Source organism: Mobula birostris, chromosome 1 (genome assembly GCF_030028105.1).
Source record: "Mobula birostris isolate sMobBir1 chromosome 1, sMobBir1.hap1, whole genome shotgun sequence".
Taxonomy (NCBI): domain Eukaryota; kingdom Metazoa; phylum Chordata; class Chondrichthyes; order Myliobatiformes; family Myliobatidae; genus Mobula; species Mobula birostris.
The window spans coordinates 107,133,256-107,157,482 of NC_092370.1; the positions used below are offsets into that span (position 1 = coordinate 107,133,256).

General features: G+C 39.6%; 1 protein-coding gene across 3 annotated transcripts in view; it reads right to left on the reverse strand.

Moving 5' to 3' along the window:
• Positions 1–14,469: 14,469 nt before the first annotated feature.
• zc3h3 (zinc finger CCCH-type containing 3) overlaps positions 14,470–24,227 on the reverse strand; it is a 292,758-nt gene continuing 283,000 nt past the window's right edge. For all 3 annotated transcript variants that reach the window (XR_011886238.1, XM_072259794.1, XM_072259780.1), the window contains one exon: positions 14,470–16,477. Coding sequence is in view for 2 of the 3 variants with exons in the window: in XM_072259794.1 (XP_072115895.1) it covers positions 16,446–16,477 (32 nt within the window). In the remaining variant the exon portion in view is untranslated. The remainder of the gene's footprint in view (positions 16,478–24,227) is intronic.

Genomic DNA, 24,227 nt, shown 5'->3' on the forward strand with positions numbered 1-24,227 from the left:
ACTTTAGACTCACAAGCCTACAATTACCTGGTTTATACAAGCTGACCTCCTTGTATAAAGGTACTGCGTTTGCTGACCTCCAGTCATTCGGACCTCATCTATGACCACCAAATACTTAAATTCCCCTCAAGGCTTCAGCAATGTGTATCCTTGCCTCCCATCTCCATGAGAGTTTATCCATCTTTAAGTCATTAAGGCATTCGATTACTCCTTTTTCATGGAAGCATTTAGAATTTCAGGGTCTGCTTCCCGTATTCTCCACTACTATCCCCTCTGCTCATAATAAGTGTTCATTTGCGATGTTTATTTTCTTGCTCCATGCACATTTGGTCCTTTTGTCTTTGTACGTCACATTCTTTCTTTGGTTACTTACTTTTTTAACGTGCATAAAATGCCTTAGGATTTTTGTTCATCTTACAGGTCAGTGATGCTTTGTGCTCCACCTTGCCCTTCTAATTTCTTTTATTAAATACCTCCAGCACTTTGGTATGATGTTGGTGAGGCAATATTTTGAAATATTGTGTTCAGTTTTGAGCACCTTGCTATTGGAAATATATCATTAAGCTGGAAACGGTGCAGAGGGGAGTCACCAGGACCCGAGGGATTGGGTTATGGAAAGAGGTTGAGTAGATTGGGACTTCTTCATTGGAGCACAGGAGGATGAGGGGTGGTGTTACAGAAGTGTAGAAAATCATGAGGGCCATAGATAAGGTGAACACACACAGTCTTTTTCCAAAGGAACGAGAATCGGAAACTCAAGAGTATACATTTAAGATGAGAAGGGAGGACACTTTATTTGAAGTTAATCGTAACTTTTCACCCAGAGAGGGTGGTCAGTATATGGAATGAGCTGCCAGAGGAAGTGGTCGAAGCAGATACATTAACAATATTTAAAAGTTACCTGGACAGGTATATGGACAGGAAAGGTTTAAAGGATATGGGCCAGACGTAGGCAGGTTAGTTGGGAATCATGATCAGTGCAGACCAATTGGGCCGAAGGGTGTCTCTGTGCTGTAGGACTCTACGACTTTCTACATTCCTGAAGGGTCTCCCCTGTTTTCAGTTCTCTGCACCTGCCTTTATTTTTCCCACTGTTCCTTATTAAGCCTTGATTATCCTCAATATCCAGGGTTCCTTGGATTTCTTATCCATATCTTTTACCCTTATGGGAACATGTTTAACCTGAATTCTCATTATTACACTTCTGAATTACTTTCACTTGTCCAATATGGTCAATTACAGATGATGTCATTTGGAGCAAATACAATTTGATCTTTTTGCACCAATTTACATCATCTGCAGTCAATTGTGTGAAAGAACTCAGCAAGTCAAACTACATCTGTGGAGGCAAGGGACGACCGACATTTAGGGTGAAGACTCTGCATCCAGTCCTGAGCTCTTGCAGCAGTTTGTTCTTTGTTTTACAAACTATCTACCTGCTAGTGCGTGCTCCCAGTCTACTTTTGCCGGGTCCCGTTTAACGATTGCCGTTTGTCCCCACACCTCAATACAAGAACTTAATAAGGAGAGTTATCAGATGGGGGAGAACTGTAAGACTTCTTCTCAGGTCTGTGTTTAGTTTCTTCATCAATTAACAGGAAAAACCACAGGAGGAGCCCTTGCTGTCAACAGTACCAGCTTCACCAAGTATAGATTCACCTGCATCAGTGTTGTATGAGCAGCAGTGACATCTCTGCCTTCTGCTTCTACTACCACCAACTCAATGTGAAAAGCCACCACTTCCATTCAGTGAATACGCTAGGAAGTTACCAGATTTGTTTTAATTTCAAATGTGTTTATTAATTTAATAACATTCTTATGATTCTAGACACTTTTATTAAGTATTTTCATTTGTGTTGTTCCTTCCTCTGAAAAGGAATACTGGCCAGGAACCTGAATTTTTGGCTTTCAAATAGTGAGAAAATCCTTTTGATTCACAAAATTCTGCCAAAATAAAAGCTTTCTGGGAAGACTGTCCTTTCAGAAATCAAGGAGTCACTGTCTTGCAAACAATACAGTGATTCCTGGATTTGTGAAAGGACAAAGCTCATGATGTGACTGCATGACTGCGTCCACACCAAAGTAACCGAACACAGATTAGCTCACGGCTGTGTGGAGCACCTATATTCAGTCCGCAGGGGAGAGCCTGAGTGTCTTCTTGCCTACTGTTGTAATCTTGTTTGAGAGTTGAACGTGGACAGGTTTAAAATGTTGCAATGAGTTGGTAGGTGGATACGTTTCTTGTGTGATCTTGAGTGGATGAGGGAGGAGAAGCCTTAATCTTAAAGCTGGGGCTAAACCATTCAGGATTGAAATCAGGAAGTGATTCTTCTGGTAGAACAGAAGTCTGGAAATCAGGATGCTGGGGTTGAACAAGCCCAAGAGCAATAAACTGTGGTTGGGTTAGGATATGTGGGGATTTTCAACAAGTGCACAAAAAAATAGGGTTGATGAACATGTTGGCCCTAATTTAAGTATGAAACAGGATAAATGAACTGAATGACCTACTCTTGTTCCAATATTCTACACCAAAAAACACATATTAATGTTAAATTCCATTCATCTGTAGATGCAACTTGAACAGAGTGGAAGTCAATGACTATGCTTTTCTATAGGGCCACCACACACCAGCTGATGCCTGACCCGATTGAGACAATGTCCGAACCCAAAACGTGATGATTTATCAGTAGGCGCAAGAACAACCAAGTGTAATATCTGTAACATCTATTGACTAGGAGTGGGAAGTTAAGAACCATTTCGGATGGCTGAGGGGTGGGAATGGGAATCTCTCATTACTTTTGTGTGCAAATCTCTTACTTTGATATCACATTTTTCTGTAAAATTTATAAAATGAGTTAGCTATATTCTATCAGTGCATTGGTGTAATAAATACATAATCTTCTCAGGTAAAAATGGAATAGCATGTTAGCCATCTACAGGATACAGAATGACTACCAATCTCCTATGCTGACCTCTACTGGTAAATGTTAGTTAATGTTGAAAGATTTTTCTCAGAGATAAATCAAATAAAAGCATCTGTTCATTGTGCTTTTGTGATCTTAGAAACTGTCTTGCAAGATTGGTATGGCCCAAGTAGCCAGTCTTGCCAGTGTTCTCTTGAACTTTCTTTACTTATTCCTCCTGGACCCCAATCCTTGCTCCTTAAATATCAATGTCCCTGATGACCCTCACCAATTTTAATAGATGAGCCATAGAAAGATTCCTATCTGAATGCTGCTCAGCTTGTATGATGACTTTTCGCCCCAACACCACAAGAAACTGCAGAGTTGTGGACACAGCCCACTCTATCACAAACCCAGCTACGCTCCATTGACTCTGTTTACAATTCCAGCTCCCTCGAGAAAGCAACCAACACATCCAAAGGCCCCACCCACCCTGGCAATTCTCTCTTCTGCTGCCTCCCATCGGGTAAAAGCGAATTGTACCACCAAGCTCAGGGACAGCTTCTACCCCACCATTATAAGATACTTGAACGTGCCTCTTGTACAAGAAAGATGAACTTTTGATCTCTCAACTTATCATGTTGTGGCCTTTGCACCTGATTCCTTTACCTCTACTGCAGTCTCTCTGTAACTGTAACACTATATTCTGCTTTCTGTTCCTGCTTTTCCCTTTGTACTACCACGATGTACTTACTGTGTGTTTGGACTGATCTATATAGATGGCATGTAAAACAAAGTTTTTCACTCTATCTTGATACAAGTGACAATAAGAAACCAAATACCAATAACTAATTAAGGCCCACTGTCCTGCTACCGTGCCAAATCATCCAATCCATTTTTACAGAACTGTCCAATGCTTTATGTTACTCTAGATGTTTCCCTCCTTAAATATTATAGACATAAGATTTGGGATTGCCATAAACAGCTTCTTCTGTTCATATTTTTATCTCATGCTCCTTTAGCCCTGATGATGCCTTATCACCAGGTTCCCACCATCACAATATGGACTTGTAGCCAGTACCTTTCTGTGATGATGACAAAGCAGGTGTTAAAGCTCAGGCCAAATTCATCTTTGAATTGAAGTCTGCAGTCCTCCTGCCAAATCAGAGGTGCTGACATGAGATCTTCACATCAACATGAGATGAAGGGCAGCTGATAACAAACCCACTAGGAAAAGCAGGCAGGATGTCATGAGTAACACACATAAAATACCAGATGAACTCAGCAGGTCAGGCAGCATCTATGAAGGAAAATAAACAGTCAATGTTTTGGGTCGAGACCCTTCATCAGCACCATCATTATGTCATGATTGGCCAAATGTGACTGTCTCACACAATGGAGTGGTGGAGTGGAGGGCTGATTTTGGTACATAAAATTATGATGGGCATAGCTATTTATTCATGTGCAGACATCCTTACTTCATTCGGATGCCATGTGTCCCTGGGAAGCACAGAGTCTGTATGGAGATTGTGTATTCTCCCTGTGATCATGTAGATTTCTCTGAGTGCCCTGGTTTCCTCCCACATTCCAAGGACACATGGATTAATAGGTGTAACCACTTACCTGTAGGTGTTATAGGTGGAATAGGGTCTTTCAGCCAGAAGGACCTATTAAGGCCCAAAATCATCTGCGGTCAAAGGTCAATGATCCCGGAAGTCAGGTCAGTCAAGACCCAAAGATCAAAACCCATGATTAGTGAGTTCTAGCCTCGATTCTCAGAGGTCAGCAAAGCCCAGACGACAAAGCTGAAAGTCAAAGTCCAAAGCTCTGTGAGTTCAGAGGTAGAAAGCCTGAAAGGTCGAAGACCAAAGTCGGCAAGTCTGAAGGTAGAGGGCCGAAGATCAAGTTTGTGTATCTGGACCAAAGAATGGAGGTTGGAGACCTGATATCTGCAAGTCTGAGAGTCCAGGGCCAAGGATTGGCGGCCTGTTCTGGGATCAGAGGCCTGAGGTGTGTGTGAATGGGTGGGAGGGAATCTTACTTTACTGCTGTTGCCTTGTTTCATTTCGTTGCTGTTGCTTGTGTTGTGTTGAAAATTGTGGATGTGTTACTTTGGTACCAGAATGTGTGGCAGTACATCCTTGGGCATGTGGTTGTTAATGCAAGTGACATTTCACTGTATGTTTTGATGTGCATATCACAAATAAACCTGAATCTGTATCTAAAATATAAAAAAAATAAAAGGTGAAACATCAGCTAAAATCTCTGGTCATTGAGGGAAAAATGCTCCAGAAATATTCTCCATGTCCTCCTCATGTGCATCGTATTAGTTGCTGACCCCAGATAATAATGAACATTACTTATTCTCATCACCAAAACAACCCGCACTGCTCCAGCCAGTTCCTGGAGAAATTCAGTGAACTGTCATTCACTACAACCTTGTTCCCTGAGACTGAGCTCTTGATCCAATCAGTCTTAATTCTACATTTCTCTGATGAATAACTATGTCCTGCTCTAAGAGCTTATTGGGGATCCTAAATGAAAGATGCTCTGCTGTGAACTAATCTTGTGAAGTCTCCCCTAGTCTGTTTTCAAAACCTCAAATAAAGTTGTGAGGAGAGCAAAACTTCCGGGATCAAGAACAAAACTGCATGCCAGTCTTTATCCCAGGGCAATCCATAGCTTTGTATATAACCAAAGATTGGTGGTGTTATGGATAGTGAGGCTACAGAAACATTTTGATGAGTTAGCAAATTGGGCAGAGCAGTAACAGATGAGATTTAATCCTGATGAATGTGAAGCATTACATTTTGAGAGGTCAAATAAGGGTAGGACATATACAATGAATGCTGGGTATGTTGGAACAGAGAGGAAACTTGGTGTATGTCAAAGCTCTCTGCAGGTGATTGCGCAGGTAGATAGCATGTTAAAGAAGGCGCATTAAAGCATGTTAGCCCTTAAACGGGGCACGGAGCAGAAGAGCACAGACTGGTACAACTTTATGAAAAATTGGTGAGGTCACATGTGGAATATTGTTTCAGTTTTGATCAACCTAATGTAGATTGCTTAGTAGAGGGTTACTTGGGATGAAGTGTTTCAGTTTTGAGGAGAGATTGAATAGGTTTTGAAGAATGAGTGGAGACTGGATACAGTTGTATAAATAAACAGGTTCACTATTGCCTATAGCAGAGAGTCAAAGTAAGGAGTATAACGTTTAGAGGAGATCAAAGAAAGATTTTTTTTCACCTAGCAGTTTGGGATGCCTAATGGAGAAAATGATGGACACTAAGATTTTCAGAACATTTCAGAAGTATCTAGACAAGCCCTTTAATTGCCAAGACACAAGCTATGAACCACATGCCGGCAAATGGGATTAATATAAGTGGGTACTTGACAGTTGGCACAGAGTGGGACAAAGGGTGTGTTATAATGCTCTACTATACTATACAGAATTGAAGCACATCACCAATGACTACTACTTAAATGCAGTCACCATGGTATAAAATCAGGTAGCCAATATTCACATCAAGGCTTCATGATTGTCCATGTGATAATGAGTAGATAATCAGCTTCGTTTGTGTTGGTTGATAGATAAATACTGAGCAAAACAATAGCAGCACACACCTTCCTCCCCAACACTTCTTCCGAACCATTCTTGGCACAAATGTTGATAGTACTGTACAAGTAATTATAAATTGAGATGTGGCCAAATACTCTGAAGTACTTGAGGCCTCTAATGCATATGAAGTAATTTGTTGAACTCAAGTTACCCTTTAACAGTTGCACAAGTGCTCTGCCATCTATCTTACTGCTCCAGACTGTCACCACCTTGGGGCTCATCACTTGTTTATTTTTTTCTAAATAGGTGTTAATTTTTTTTCTGATTTAAAAAAAATTAAAATCAACTGCAAAAGAGTGTTTGCATGTTATTACCTCCCCACCTCTCTTTAAATTTTTGACTAGTTATGTTGGGGTATAATATCCCCCAAGAGGAGTTTTTCACTTCTGCTAACCTAGACTTGTCTCAAGATGTTGTTTGACTGTATAAGGCATTACGTCAAAGATCAGCTGAGTTCTCACTTGGCATCTGTGCATGTCTACTTTTCAACAGATGTCACTGGATAGAAATCAGGAGCCCTCAATGATATGGTGAACCGTAGTGTCCTCACAGACTAATGCGTGAACTTAGCAGCAGACCAGAAAGTGAACCAGAATCTGCTTTTTTGGAGTTGTTCAGTTCTGTTCATGGCAAACGTGTAACAAAATCTAATTAAATTAATGAACTCAGTTTTGGCTATTTTACTTCAAAATTAATTTATTACATCTATAGAGATTAAAAGAAAGGTCACAAGGGTTTCTTTGTAGCTTTAAAATTCATTTGGTATGGAGAAATTATTTAGTTTAATCTGCTCTCATTTAGAAAATAATACAAATAAATGGGAGTGAAGCATTCCCAAAAGTTTTATCAATTGAAGGTAAATCTGAATGCGGTTGTGGTAAGGCCAGGGTAAGGTTGGAGAGAGGAAACAAATGTAACTGGGGGGAACTATGTCAAAAATAATGTGAATAGGAAAAAAAACAAGAAATTGGAAAGTAGGAAGTAATATGCATGTGCTCAAATAGTGAATTTAATAAGCTGCAGGCAGTGACCTCAAGAAACTGCGATTAGGGGTACGGTCGACAGTGAGCATAAATAATAAGGAAGGTTCTGAATGGTGTTGACGGGTGGGGGAAAGTGAACCATGAATACAAACGGGTTGGAGATTCACAGCAAGCTCCCACAAACAGCAATGAAGTAAATGGTATTAAATGAGGAATGAACTATAGGCAAAACACAAGGAAATCTTCAGTCTGATGAAGTAGCTTTGAACATCAATGTCAACATCATTTCTGCCTGACATGCTGAGAGTTTTCAGCATTTTCTGTTTTTATTTTACCAAGAAAAGTTGTTCTTCAAATAGTGCTAAATTACCTTAAGTAAGTTAGTTGTCAGTGGTTGGTTCAAACTGGTTAGTTCAGATCCGTGCTGTGTTTTCTTCCATAAGAATTCAAAATTCTAGCAATAGGGAAAACTGGCTGGAGTGTCCAGAAGGATGTTGCAATTTGGTAGAAGAGGTATTTCCTAAGATAACGGGGAATTAGGGATGCATGAAAAATGCTGACATTTCTAGTGATGTCAATGTCCTGTGAATCAATAAATGAATATACATCTTACGAACATAAGAGGAGGGTCCATATTAATGCAATTTTTCTTACAAATAACACTCTGGAATTTAAACTCACCTTATCAGTTTTTCAAGACTTCTACCTTTATCAGGTTACTTAGATATATCAATTAGGTTCAATCCAGTAACTCAACATTTACTGTATACTTCCTCAGTTAAATTTTAGCCCAAAAATTCAAGTATCTGTTTTGCTGATTTTTTTTTGAAACTCTGCACTCTGCGACTACATCTCTGCCTTGTGTTTTGCTGCCAAGAATCCAGTTGTCTTGATAAGTTGAAGATCATTATAGTTGTGGAAAGAGCTGGAATGTGATTCTCCAGAATCATGTTCCAGCTCCAAAAGATTATCAGCGCTGTCTCAGACTTACACATACGTCAAACTTGCGTAGTTCTTTTAATTAACAGCTGTATATATAGATGGGACCAAGCATTAAGGGATTAACATTAGGGAAATAATCCAACAGCACTGTCATTCAAGCCACCAATATTTTTAGGTCCTGCAACAGATTGCTCAACCAAGGAAGGACTTCCATTTTCTTCCACCTTTTGCTCTGAATCAGTGTATGGCTTTAACAGGAGCAAAAAATCCCTCAAGTTCTTTAATAAGACCAATGGGTAGGTCCAGTTTACATACTATACCAAGTAGAAAGAAAATACTTAAATTAATGTAATACCTGATCAAAATCTTATTGAGATCTTCACATAGATAGAGATAGACAGATACTTTATTGATCCGAAAGGGAATGACAGTATCACAGTAGCATTACAGGTGCACAGATAAACAAATCTACAAATATTAGAAGAGAAATAAGAAAGAATAGAAAAAAGTTATCTCAATCGGTCTAACAGGAGGGGGGGGCATCACTTCCCTGGCTATAGGTTGACTCATTATAGAATGTAATGGCTGAAGGTAAGAATGACCTGACATAGTGCTCTTTCCAGGTTCACGTTCAAAGGTACCTTATAGATAAAGGACTATTTCCATTTTTTAAAATACACACGCAAAATTCAAAAGACTATTTGCACACAGATCGTCTTTATTGTGATTGAGGAAGAATTCTCGCAGCACTGCCAGAATTCCACAAAAATTTCAAATGCTGGAAATCAAATAAAAATAAATGACGCTGGACAAACTCAACAGTTCAGGCACTATCTGTGGAAAGAGAAAGACAGTTAACATTTAGGCAGAAGATCATTTGTCAGAATTCCATGTATTCATTGCTGGCACATTCAGAAATGTTTAGAGCTCACCAGCTCCCACCAGCAGAGCCAAGACGGATTCATTTCTATGGGAATGGAGGGATATGGATCATGTGCCGGAAAAAGAAATTGGTTTAACTTAGAAACATAGTTGGCACAGACATCATGAGTGAAGGGCCTGTCCCTATGTTGTGCTGTTCTATGTTATCTAGGGTAGATCTTGACAATAAAAGCTTCTTCAATGAAAATTGGGCTTGAATTATTTTTCCATTTCATTGCTGATTTGCTTGGGCACATTTTGTCTTTTTTAATGCTTATGTCAAAACCGTATTTTTTAAATAAAAAGAACACTTAAGAGATGCTTATGGACAGTAAAATAAAAATGGAGAATAATAACAATTATAGATTAGTACAGACTTTACCTTAATTATTTCTCTACCCAAATATCCACTTCTTTCAATATAAGTTTCAAAAAACTTGCTGGAGAATGGGTTGAGAGGGATAATAAATCACCTATGATGGAATGGTGGAAAGACAATGGGCCAAATGGCTTAATTCTGCTCGAATTATTTATGGTTTTATGGTCTTTTACTCTCTTCTCTATTTCTGCCCACAGTTTTACTCTTCACTACTTTCATCCTGTTGACCAGCAGATCTCACCAACAAACTGGGTTGGCCGGTAGTTCATATGAACATTTTGAAAGTCATGGACAAATTCTCTAAAGGCAATGCAAACGAAAATAACGATTCTGTATGATTGGTATTTGTTGCTGACATAGTATTTTGTTGGCAAAGAAAGAAAAAGCTATTTTCCCTTTGGGTCCATTGGAATGTTTCTTCATTCAATCGAAAATTAATAAAAAGATTAAAAAAAGAAAGGAATGTTTCTCCATTGGTTCGAACAGCAAAAGTTAAGCTTTAAATGTAATACTACTGTGGTTAAGCATTGAAGTATCAGATTATATAATCAAGCCAGTTGAGCTTTAAACTAAAGACAGTGTGGTTGGAGGTCATGGGGTCTTAGTAGAGGGAATCTAGAAAACTAGAGTGGAACAAAAAGGCAGAGCAGGAAATTGATTATTCAAAGTTCACAATACATTTGTCAACAAAATATGTATATGTTACCATATACAACTTGAAATGCATTTTTGCAGGTATTTACTGGAAAGATAAATACAATAGAATTTATGAAAACCTGTACATAAACAAAAACTGACAAACAACCAATCTGCAATAGAAGACAAACAGGGCAAAAAAAGAAAAATGATACTGAGAACATTTAGATACAGCACCTTTGGATTAACATTTATTGTAGATTTATTTGTCTAATTGTTATTTCTTCCCCATACAGTATATTCATATGTTTTCTTTACACTCTATCCCTTACCAACATAACAAGATTATCCTTGTTACCTTGAATTACCACTCACATTCTCTCTTTACAACTCCTGTTCTCAGTATTATTTTTTATTTGCGCTATTTCGCTATCACTTTCTCTTCTAGCAGCCGTCGCGGCAATCCCCGACAAAGCCAATTAATTCTAAACTAATCACGGGATCATTTACAATGATCAATTAGCCTATCCGATAAATCTTTAGACTGCGGGAGAAAATTCATCTATCCCACACGGCAGTGCCGGAATTGAACTCAGAATTCCAGAATGTCCGAGCATGTGTTAACTTCGTAACCAGGAATCTAGAGACGACAAGAAACTAAAGGAAACGCGTCTTGACAAGAAAATAACGCTGGAGAAAATAGTAACTATAAAAGTTGGTAATTCTCCATTCATCATGACCCGAGTCCTGAAGAGGAGTCTTGGCCCGAAACGTTGAATGTTTATTCTTTTCCATAGATGCAGCCTTACCTGTACAGTTCCTCCAGTATTTCGTGTGGGTTACTCTGGATTTTCAGCATTTGTGAATTTCTTGTGTTTATGTAAATTTAACAGCTGATTTGTTAAAATAACCAGTAGTTTTTGTTTGCCATTCTCAGGATAGTATTTTAAAAATATCAGTTGAATTAATTAATTGTCTACCATGATGGGATTTCAATTTACAGCTCAACCCAATGGGTTATTATTTTGGTAATTTAATCATTGCATCCGCATTTGTACCCTTCTTGTAATAATATCATCTGAAAGAGGGTTCTGTCCACTGCAAAACCTAGTTGTAAAACCTTCAGTTGTGAGACAACTTCCATTGCAGGGGTTCAGCAACTATGCTGTTATTTCAAAGCAATCCATAGGAACTGCTAACATATTAGAAAAACTATGGAGCGTGACCTCAGAACTGAGGAGTGGGGTTGGATCAGGGAAATGACCAGAGCATGTGGAACAATGTGGTGTATCAGGTGAGGGGTGAATGTTGGGACTTTGCCTGATCAAGTTAGAATCAGAAAGAAAGTAGGGGGCCCAAAGAATAAACAAATTTGATTTACTTTTGTGAGGTCCCACTCCGGTGATTCATAATTAAGACCCAAATATCATCCTTCTCTGCAGGATCAATTATTGCTGTAACAGTCTTTAGAAGAGCTTAGTGGGATTCATACTGCACCGTGGATGGTCTCAGGCCAGGTATGAAAGGAGGAATTTGGGTATGGGGCTAGCAATTCCATCCCATAAAAACCCTGTGCTATAGAAACACCAACAAAAGCTCCAAAGACTTCATCCACGGAGAGGAAGGATACACTAAAAAGCTGGGCTACACCTGGAGGCAATTTGGAAGACTGGCCATGGACAGAGGACTTTAGTGAGCTACTGTTGGTAGCCTATGCTTCAGAAGAGGTGCTTGTGCTTCAGCTAACCATAGTTGCTGTTAGGACAGTTTTGTATCATTTTCCCTGGAGCACACAGGGAATGACGTTATTTGATATGTGCCCCGCCCAAGCACATCAGATGTATACACATCTATCATAATGTAAAGTCATAGAGCTACAAACATGGAAACAAGCCCTTCAACCAAACTTGTCCTTGCTGATCAAGCTGTCTAATTGGCATGTATCCATCCCACTGAACCATTCATATCCATGAAATAGCTCAAATGCCTTTTAAATGGCATAATTGTACACATCTCCTTCACTTCCTCTGGCAGCAGTTAATTTTCAACATAACTTGAAATGATTCAAAAATGGCCACTGTCACTTTTCATTCCATATGTTTTTGCCTCTACCAGAAATCCAAGTGTTAAGTTTGAGGGGAGGAGGGGTATAAAAAGACTGTGTAAGGTAGGGGAAAGTTACTTTTCCAACCAGCAAGCCTACTATCAGGGGACAGCCAGTGGAAGCAACAGTTCTGAGGTCATAGCACTAAGCTTGAGGACTAAGTGCTGAGGCTTTGGTGGAGAATGAGCAGTGATATCAGTAAGTCGAGGCAAGACCTCTCTTTTCTTTTAAACCCAGTAGTAATGAGGGATAGAAACAGTAGACTGTGGCATGGCATGTACTTCCTGTAAAACATTGGAGATCAGAAACAGCTTGTGACTATATTTGCAGGAAGCTTGTTCAGTTGCAGAACAGTTCAAACCACAGATTGGTTGGAGTGGTGTTTGGAGACTGAGGAGGATTAAGGAGGCAGAGAGTGGTTTAGATAAGAGCTTCAGAGAAGAAGTCACACCAAAGGTTTAGGAGGGTGACCACTAGGAGGACTTGGCAGACAGGCAGTGCAGCTATTCCAAACAGTGAGAAGTCATTATCTAAATTGGTACTAATGACCTCAGTGAGAAGGGAGATAGAGCCCTGCAACAGGAATTCAGGGAATAGGTAGAATACTGAAAATCAGGATCTCTATGATTGTCATTTCAGGATTACTCCCTTAGCCACACACTATAGTATAGAAATGGAGGGTAGAACAGGTAACTGCATGGATAAGGAGTTGGTGCAAGGGAGAGGGCACAAGGTATTTGGATCATTACAATTTCCTCTGGAACAGATCTACAAGAATGATAAGTTGCATTTAAACTGGAAGGGTTGAATATCCTTGCAGGGAGATTTGCAAGTGCTACTCAGACAGGTTTAAACGAGCAGAGAGGTGGGACCAGGAATGACACTGCAGCAGGCAGTGAGTGGGAATCATATGCAGAAAATAGAACAGGCAAATCCAGTGGACACAGTAGATAGAGACAGGTAGGAAAGCAAGAGAGGGCTGTGTAGCCTTAACTGTATTTACTTCAATGCAAGGTGTCCTGCAGGCAAGACAGGTGAGCTGAGAGCATGGATCAGCACATCCAATTATGATATTATTGCAATCATGGCAACATGGTTGAGGGAAGGGCAGCACTGGTAGCTTAATGTTCTGGGGGATACAAGTTTTGAACACTAGTCTCAAGATGGCAGATGGGGGTACCAAAGGTGGGGGGAATTGTTGTACTTGGGTCAGGGAGAACATTACGACAGTAGTCAGGGTGGATATCCAGGAGGGATCAGGCAGGGAGACAGTATGGGCAGAACTTAGAAACGTGGACAATGACTTTAATGGGATTATACTGTAGGCCTCCCAATGGTCAGTAAGAATTAGAGGAACAAATATGCAGGTGAATTGCAATACAGTGTAAAACACTAAGGTTATAGTAGTGAGGGATTTCAATTTCCCCAGTATTAACTGGGATCTACACAAGTCATTTAAATGGGGTGAAATCTGTAAAATACATTCAAAAGGGAGTTTTGAAAGTAATACATAAAGTCCTACCAGAGAAGGGGCTGTAGTAGGTCTTAAGAATGCACACTGGCATGTGGTTATGTACAGCCCCCTCCCAAGTATTTATCCTGTAACTCATATCATCAGTAATATTCATTTGAAATCTAATTTGCTGTGTGAAGACTAGTTCCTGCATTTGTCTATATAATAATGGTGACCACACAAGTATAACGTGGATGTAAAAGATATCAGGTAAATAAACGTGCATTCTTTAATTACAACTTCTTTTTACTAATTAATGCTTTTAATGCTCTCTGACTGATAGAATTCCATATAATGTACTTAATATGCACTGGCTAAATTTAATATCCAACTCAGAAATGCGTTTAAATAGATCCAGAAGCTTCTGCAGAACATTCAGATGCTGCTGTTCCAAACAGTTATTCAGAATAGTTTGCTTTGAAAACAAGTATACTTGAAAATTTTGGAGACAATAATAAATCACATAAAATTCATTTGTAAACCGCAAGAAAAATATAACATTTAATAAGAATTAAATAGAAATAATTTCTTCAGGAAAGCCATTTTCAGTCAATAAATAACACAAAATCCTTTTATCAATGAGACGCATAACATTGTGTGCAAGAGTTATTGTTACACATATTTTTGAGTGATGTTAGTGATATTCCTATGAATGTCTTTGCATACATGTGATCTTTACTGCTAACATCTTCCCTAAATGACAATACAACCAAGATTTATGCTGAAGTACAAAGGGCACTTACTCCATATAAAATTAAGTGTGGAAACATTCCCCTCAAAACCACTGCAAAAGGCTCACCTCGCTCCACGTATTAGCCATGTAATAGGGGAATAAAGATACTAGGATTTACAGATACTCTGCTGTTTGGAATGAGGCTGAAATGCAGGTTACATTAATTCCATAAGAACTACATAAACATACATTTTAATTTTTTTCTGGTTGTGCTCCTCCTGTCCTCCCTATCTGTGCCTTTCTTGCCATCAAAAGCTGCTCACTAGAGAAAAGCTGTTAGTGCTCAATGCACCAGCTTCAGCGCTAGCAGCAAATCATTTACCATGTGCGCAAAATACCAAAAATTAGTATGAATAATTCAAGTTATTACCCGTCAACATAGATTTACTTATTGGCACCAAAATGCACCTGCTAAATGGGCACATTAAGATCTGTGTCAAGGTACTAAAATGTCTTTAAATTGCAGAATTTTTAGTGGACAGTTCTTGTGATATCAAGAATAAAAATATTGATGCCTATTATTTCTCTTACGGATAAAAATGGCCATTTATAAGCTAGTATCGAAAACAAGTAATTTTGATCTGCACCTTTAAAAACAGAAAAGCTTTTTCTTCTTTGAATTCCTCCTTTCTCTAATATTTTGTTCTTTCCTTTGTCTGCCAAGGCTAACATATGTTGGGGTGTGGAAATGTATTAAAGGCATCTAGTCTATATCTGCTAGAAGATGCCTGGGATAGCCCAAATACAACTCACTCAAGGATCTTCTATTTCCCTTAGATCTGTTCTGTCAGTGCTGACCATTATAATATATTGGATGTGTAGGCAGTGCATAACCGAGAGCAACACAATCATTGAAGCTTAGACCAATGGCAGATTCTAGTTTAAAAACATTAATACCCTTTATGAAATTGTTACCTATCAAACAAAATTTCAAAGTTTATTAACTTATCACAATTACTATAATTAAAAACGTGATAGATACATGATGAAATAATGCATCAACACATTTTCAGTGATGAAGTTCACAACTGCAAACTAATCCCCAAATTTAGAGAATAGGGAGAAAGGGCTTGGGTCTGCATTTTTTTTTGGGAAACTTATTCATTAAGGTAACAAGATGTTGAAACTGGGGAAAGTAAGTGTTTTCCATCTCTGCATTCATCGTAAGCATCCAAGCCTTTGAAGTCACAGTGAAAGAGATTTGACGTGAAGCAAAACTCTGACTACAGCACGCACAACCAAAATAAAAGTCTCACTTACACGGGTATAACATGTAAAATAGTAAGAATCAACAATATAACTGGAGGGAGTTTCCACAGTTTATAATATTTCAGCGGAATGGGACAGAAAAATAAACTTCAAACACATCTCAGACATTTAGAGTCCAAGTGGCTATCTGTTGGAGAATCTTTGTTGAATATGATGACTTTCATTACCCCTGGATGGTAGATGATGGTAACTTATCTGCGAATGTGGCATTCCTGAAGGCTTTTCTTATGGGTCCTCCTCATTAGAAAGGATTCACTAGAGAAAGAAACAAAAATTTCTACAGGATTTTTTTTTTGTGCAAAACAATAGTAAGAATTGCAAGACTAAATGCTGTATAGTACAATTTCATTAGAAGTAAAACTGTGCCAAAGCAGTCCTTCACTGATTTCCAATCACTAGTTGGTGTTGAAGTAGTTTCTTGAGGGGATAGTTAGAGGTGGCAGTCAAAATCTGGGCTTGATTTGAATTGGCTTTCCTGCAAAAGAAAGAAAATTTATTGTCAGCAATAGAATTCTAGAACTTGTAGCACAGAGGGGTAATACATTGTTACTGCTAACAATGGTACTTCCTTTTCAACTAGCACCAGCCATCCAATTCAATTTGCAAATTCTATTTCCATTTCCTTTATATTCTTCCTTTTCACTTGTTACTATGATGTATACATTAATAATTACTGTAGTGTTTTGAGTTTTAATAACCCTGAATCATTTTCCTTGAACAGCAAAGCCTACAAAAATAGTGGATACAGCCCAGTTCAGCATGGGTAAAGCCCTGCCCATCACTGAGCACAATTTACAAGGAGTGCTGTTGCAGGCAAGCAGCATTCATCAAGGACCCCCAACATCCAGGTCATGCTCTCTTCTCACTGCTGCCATCAGGAAGGAAGTACAGGAGCATCAGGTCCCACACTACCAGGTTCAGGAACAGTTACTACCCCTTAACCATCAGGCTCTTGAACTGGAGGGGAAACTTCACTCATCCTACTACAGAACTGATTCCACAACCTATGGACTCACTTTCAAGGACACTACAACATAGGCTCTTGATATTTATTGTTTATATACTTTTTATTATGATTATTTTGTTTTCTTTTTCTTCTTTGTATTCACACAGTTTGTTGTCCTTTGCACATTGGTTGTTTGCTCATCTATGCTGTGTATTTTTTTTAATGACTCTATTACATTTCTTTGTACTTACAGTGAACATCTGCAAGAAAATGCATTTCAGGTAGCATTATGTGGTGACATGTATGTACTTTGATGATAAATTTACTTTGAACTCTTGTTACTCAGTGGAAACTACAAACTTCACAAAAGTCAAATTCAATTTGCAAATTTCAAATGGTTTACTGGGATAATTATTAGGCCAAGGCTGCTTATTGTTGACTACAGTTGGCCATTTTCTTGGCATGCATTGGTGAAAGGGATCAATTCCAGCCTGCTCATTCCCTCTGTAACTTGTCGGAAATTGGGGAAACATCTGTTCATTTCTTGTACACCAGTGTGTGGGAAATCACCCACACAGAAGTGTACAAGAGAGGAGTTGATTATATACACCATTTGGTGTAAGACAGATAAATGGACCATCATATATTTGAGTGCTTTCCCTAATCTGTCCCATTATTTAACATCAACCTTCACAGACCAAAACTGTAGGCCTAAGCTTGAGAATATGACAAATAGATTTAGAAAGCTTGCTCCATTATTTAGTAAAATCACAGCCAATCCTCTGTCTCATACACACCCACTTTCATTGTCTCTGTTTCCTTTTGTGTACAAAAACTTATCAGTCTGAATCTTCAATACATTTATTGTTTGTGCACAGTTCACTCAGGTAAACCTACAACTGTCTCAAGATATTTTTCCTCCAATCAGTAGTCTCTTTTGAAGACATGTACTCCTGCTAGAGATAACAGCTTTTTAGCATCCCTCTCAATATCCTCAGTCTCTCAAAGTATCTCTGTTGAGAATGTAACCCCTCTTCACTGGAATCAATCTAATGTATATGCCACAATGATTCCAAGATAAATATATACAAGGCCAATAAAAAAAATTCCAAACTGTGCACAGTACTCTGTAAGTATGGCACATGAAACTCATGCGCACAGCTCGCCAGTCTATTTGTATCCTACCGTTTTCCAATAAAGACTAACAAAAGTAATTAATGGTTGATGGAAGTCTTAGTAACCGCAGGACTCTGTGCGTTGCAGTGCCGCAAGGCTCAGGATTAATCCCTTGCTATTTGCGGTATATATCTGTAATCATGATAATGTAGTTTATAGATGATACCAAAATTAGCTGTGTGGTTGCTAGTGTGCTTGACTGTTGTTGGCTGTCAAAGAGTACATATAAACAGGTTAGCTAGGGAAAAGGCAAAATGGAATTTAAACTGGAGAAATGTCAAGCATTTGGGGAGGTAATAGATGAAAAATGACAAGTTACAGGAATTGCAGTGTAAAAGAAGGAGCCTTGGAGTGTACATCACAGAAGGCAGCAGGCAATGTAGCTAAGGCAGTTAAGATAGTACTCAGCATACCTACCTTTTATCAGCCGAGGCAAAGAATACAATAATAAAGATGACATTCCAGAAGTGTTTATAATACTCATAAGGCTGCAGCTAGAATGTTGTGTACAGTTCTGGTCACTATACCCCAGGCTGAGATTCCAGGAGGGAGAGATAGAGTGCAAAGGAGATTAATACGTACACAGTGCTGGAGGACTCAGCAGGTCAGGCAGCATCAATGGGAAGGAATAAAGAGTCAACGTTTCTGGCCAAGAAGTTTTTTATTCCTTTCCATAGATGCTGCCTGACATGCTGAGTTCCTCCAACATTTTGTGTTACTCTGGACTTCCAGCAGCTGCAGGATCTATTGTGTAAAAGAAGATTAATGAGGACTTTACCAATGTTGAATGACTAGGAAAGACCAGCTAGGAGGGGCTTACTTGCTTTTAAGCAAAGGAGACCCAAGGGAAGATGTAACATACCTGTATAAAATTACAAAAATCTGAGGCACAATGAACAGAAACAACCTATTTTGCTGAACAGAAACATCTATAACTAGGGATACATATTTAAGTTATTTGTTAAACAGGACACAGCTGAAGAAACACAAGTACCAGTGATCAGAAACTCACTGACTGAGAGGATACTGAAGGCAGAATTTCTCATTACATTTAAAGGAGACCTGTTGTGCACCTTGAGAACTATAATCCAGAAGGTTGCAGAATCTGGAAATGGACGATACAATGGGATAAACGACTTCCTCTCTATAGCATATATTTGATTGTTTTCTTTTTACATGCACTGTACTTCCCAATAGTACTTTACAATAGTATGTACCATTGTAAATACTATACTGATTATTACATATTGCACTGACTGTTCAGGCTCATTTCCCACCACAGTTCAACGGGGTCTGATCAGAGAGGAATGCACAGTTGGAAAAACCAACAAGAAGTAGTGGATATGGCCCAGTCCATTATGGATAAAGACCACCCCACCATTGAGCACATTTACATGTAACCCTGTCACAGGAAAACATCCATCATCAATGGCCCCCACCATTCTGGTGATGCTCTCTTCTCACTGCAGCCATCAGATAGGAGATACAGGATCCTCAAGACCCACACCACCAGGTTCAGGAATTGTTATTAACCCTCGACTATCAGGCTTTTGAACAGAGAAGATAATTTCACATATCCTCATCAATGAACTGTTCCCACAACCCATGGACTCACTTTCAAGGACTCCTCATCTCATGTTTTAGATATCCTAGAGTGCTTAAGGAAGTAGCCCAAGAAATAGTGGATGCATTAGTGATAATTTTTCAAAACTCGTTAGATTCTGGACTAGTTCCTGAGGATTGGAGGGTGGCTAATGTAACCCCACTTTTTAAAAAAGGAGGGAGAGAGAAACCGGGGAATTATAGACCGGTTAGCCTAACGTCAGCGGTGGGGAAACTGCTGGAGTCAGTTATCAAAGATGTGATAACAGCACATTTGGAAAGCGGTGAAATCATTGGACAAAGTTAGCATGGATTTGTGAAGGGAAAATCATGTCTGACGAATCTCATTGAATTTTTTGAGGATGTAACTAGTAGAGTGGATAGGGGAGAACCAGTGGACGTGGTATATTTGGATTTTCAAAAGGCTTTTGACAAGGTCCCACACAGGAGATTAGTGTGCAAACTTAAAGCACACGGTATTGGGGGTAAGGTATTGGTGTGGGTGGAGAGTTGGTTAGCAGACAGGAAGCAAAGAGTGGGAATAAACGGGACCTTTTCAGAATGGCAGGCGGTGACTAGTGGGGTACCGCAAGGCTCAGTGCTGAGACCCCAGTTGTTTACAATATATATTAATGACTTGGATGAGGGAATTAAATGCAGCATCTCCAAGTTTGCAGATGACACGAAGCTGGGTGGCAGTGTTAGCTGTGAGGAGGATGCTAAGAGGATGCAGAGTGACTTGGATAGGTTGGGTGAGTGGGCAAATTCATGGCAGATGCAATTTAATGTGGATAAATGTGAAGTTATCCACCTTGGTAGCAAAAATAGGAAAACAGATTATTATCTGAATGGTGGCCGATTAGGAAAAGGGGAGGTGCAACGAGACCTGGGTGTCATTATACATCAGTCATTGAAAGTGGGCATGCAGGGACAGCGGGCAGTGAAAAAGGCGAATGGTATGCTGGCATTTATAGCGAGAGGATTTGAGTACAGGAGCAGGGAGGTACTACTGCAGTTGTACAAGGCCTTGGTGAGACCACACCTGGAGTATTGTGTGCAGTTTTGGTCCCCTAATCTGAGGAAAGACATCCTTGCCATAGAGGGAGTACAAAGAAGGTTCACCAGATTGATTCCTGGGATGGCAGGACTTTCATATGAAGAAAGACTGGATGCACTGGGCTTGTACTCGTTGGAATTTAGAAGATTGAGGGGGGATCTGATTGAAACGTATAAAATCCTAAAGGGATTGGACAGGCTAGATGCAGGAAGATTGTTCCCGATGTTGGGGAAGTCCAGAACAAGGGGTCACAGTTTGAGGATAAAGGGGAAGCCTTTTAGGACTGAGATTAGGAAAAACTTCTTCACTCAGAGAGTGGTGAATCTGTGGAATTCTCTGCCACAGGAAGCAGTTGAGGCCAGTAAATTGGCTATATTTAAGAGGGAGTTAGATATGGCCCTTGTGGCTACGGGGATCAGGGGGTATGGAGGGAAGGCTGGGGCGGGGTTCTGAGTTGGATGATCAGCCATGATCATAATAAATGGCGGTGCAGGCTCGAAGGGCCGAATGGCCTACTCCTGCACCTATTTTCTATGTTTCTATATCTATTTATTTATGTATGTGCCCAGCCACATATGCCAGTGATCATTATCAGACCAGAGTTCCTGAATTTTTTTGTGCATAGGTGGCCTTTGCTCTCTTGATGCCAAAGATGAGGTTTGTCCTGGCCACTCTGACAGCTGTCTTGTCACCGGACTTGAAGGCAGCATCCCGGATTTTAGAAGGGAGCTCACCTTTATGTTCAGCCAGGGCTTCTGGTTGAGTCATGGGATAACTGTTTTTGAAGTGCAAACACATTGTCTACACACTGAATGATAATGACAGACAAGGCATATTCCTCAAGGTCTGTGTCTTCTCCATTTGTGGTGGCCTCCTTGAACATCTGTCAGCCGTTCAAAACAGTGCTGGAGCATAGAGTTTGCCTCATTAGGCCATACAGTGATGGTCCTCTTGACTGGTTTCTCCATTTTCAGCAGCGGTCAGTATGCTGGGATTAGCATTATGAAGATGGGGTCAGAGAGGTGAGAATGAGGGCATAGGATGGCTTTATAAGTTCCGCGTCTGCTTGTATAAACATGGTCTAGTTGGTTTGTTCCACGGGGGGTCATGGTGACATGTTGGTGGAATTTGGGTAAAACGTCCTGCAGGTTAACACATACATTTACTTTGAACTTAGAGAACCAAAGACAGAAAACAATGCCAGATGCCTGAATTCTGAAATTGACAATGGGAAATACTTAAAATATCACAAAATCAGTATACCATATCACAGATATTAAGATGATGAAGTCATGAACAGCTATCATTCTATATTTAAAGCTGCTTAATGAAAACAAAATCCTGGCTAGTTCTGTTGGGGAGGTTCATTTTACATTTGGGATCTATATGCAATTGACCCTTACAATTGTGAGTGAGATGCTGTAATGATTTTACAACAGCATTAGTTCAACAACTGTACAAAAAAAACATCAGTGCAACTGTACTTCACCAGCTGAAAAGGCAACAAAAAAGCTGATACTTATAATAAGGACTAATAAATCAGGTGGAGACTGCAGATGCTGGAAATCTGGATCAACATATATGAAATGTCAAGGAACCCATCAGGTTAGGCAGCATCTGTATGTTGCCTGATCTGCTGAGTCCTTCCAGCATTTTGTGTGGGTTGATCAAGAAAGGCCACTGTGAAATCCCAAGTCTGGTCAATGATGAGACACGGAACCAGCCATGCCCAGCTTGGGTTACAGTAAACCTTAGCCAATCTGGCACATTTGGGATTTTCCTGGTGGTGGACTGGAAGACTTTTGAAATTATTGGATGTGATTCCTACTAATAACCAAATACACTTTAAATTCATAGTGACCCAGTGAGTTTCAAGGGACCATGGGAAACATGGCTCTGCTCAGTTTAAAAAGAACTTGGGAAATGGGGTCCATTGAGTTTCAAGGGGTTATGGGAAATTGGGTCCAGTGAGCTTCAGCAAAACAAGGGAAAAAGATTCAACGGGTTTCAAGGGAGCACAAGGAAATAAAATCACACGAGCCAGATGCTGAACCACTGATGTTTCTGAATAATCAGACAGAATGGATTATATACAGGACACCAGTCTTGAAAACAAATGAATAATTCTTAAAGTTGCCCTTAACAGTGTCTTGGCAATGAGATGTTTAAAATGGTTAAACAATTGTGGTGATTCAAGATAATGCCTCTCTTCTCAGGACAATTAAGGAGGCAATCAATGCCCAATACCAACATTATGAATATCCTGAGAATGAATACAGTAAGTACAGTAGAGCTATTAGTAGAGCTACTAACTTTATACTTTATAGTCGCCAAACAATTGATACTAGAGCGTACAATCATTACAGCGATATTTGATTCTGCTCTTCGTGCTCCCTGGAGTACAAATCGATAGTAAATATTAAAAATTTAAATTATAAATCATAAATAGAAAATAGAAAAGGGAAAGTAAGGTAGTGCAAAAAAACCCGGAGGCAGGTCCGGATATTTGGAGGGTATGGCCCAGATCCGGGTCATAATGTTGATGTTTCATGGACTTGATGCTTCAATCCCTATGGTAAGTTGGCACTCTCGATGTTGGCAGTGGGTTTGGAGTGCTGACAAGGAGAGAGGGTAGGTATGTCATCGGGGTCATCAGGTGGGCACCCTCCTTCTTTGACGTTTCATTGATAAGCCCATGATGTCTCCAGACAGCTCAATGGTGCTATCTGGTGTCCCAGATACACCCCCCTCAGTTCCATACCCTCCTGTCTTCATCTTGCAGCCCAGTTGTTGTCTTTCCTTTTAATCCAAATCCAATTGCTGCTTTCTTCTGCTGCATTTGACAAGGACTTGACTGCTTGTTGGAGGGAGTGACCCCTCACTCCCATCTTCTTCAATAGACTTGTCGTAGATGTAGCAACGCATCCCCTGTACTTATTGATGACAAACTGTGATTTGCTTTTTTTTATGCAACCTACATTTATAATATTTTCATTGCAACATGCGGCTAGAACGTCTTAAGTAAAGAAAATTTCTGATGAATAAAATTGGAATTGTGAGCCTCACTACCAACATTATGAAGCAAATTGATTTATCTTCAATGTAAGCTTCACTCAGCACCAACACAAGTTCTTAATGTGCACAATGCATAATCAATTACTCAGATTTAATAGCAGTGGCATAAAAGCAGCCGTCATTTTATTAGGCTGTTTGTGTCCTGCATTGCGAATGAACTGCCAGTGTAATTAAGGCTCTCTTTAAAAATTGCTGTCTTTCGCACATTTTTAATGATCTTGTGACTCCAGATTGTACTAGGACCGTGCCTCAAACTCATTACAAGGCTTGTGGATAGACACAAATGTTTCATTAATGCTTTCCTATGTCATCATGGTACTCCTCAGCCACATTAGTTTTGGGTAATGGAGAAACACACCATTTTGGGGC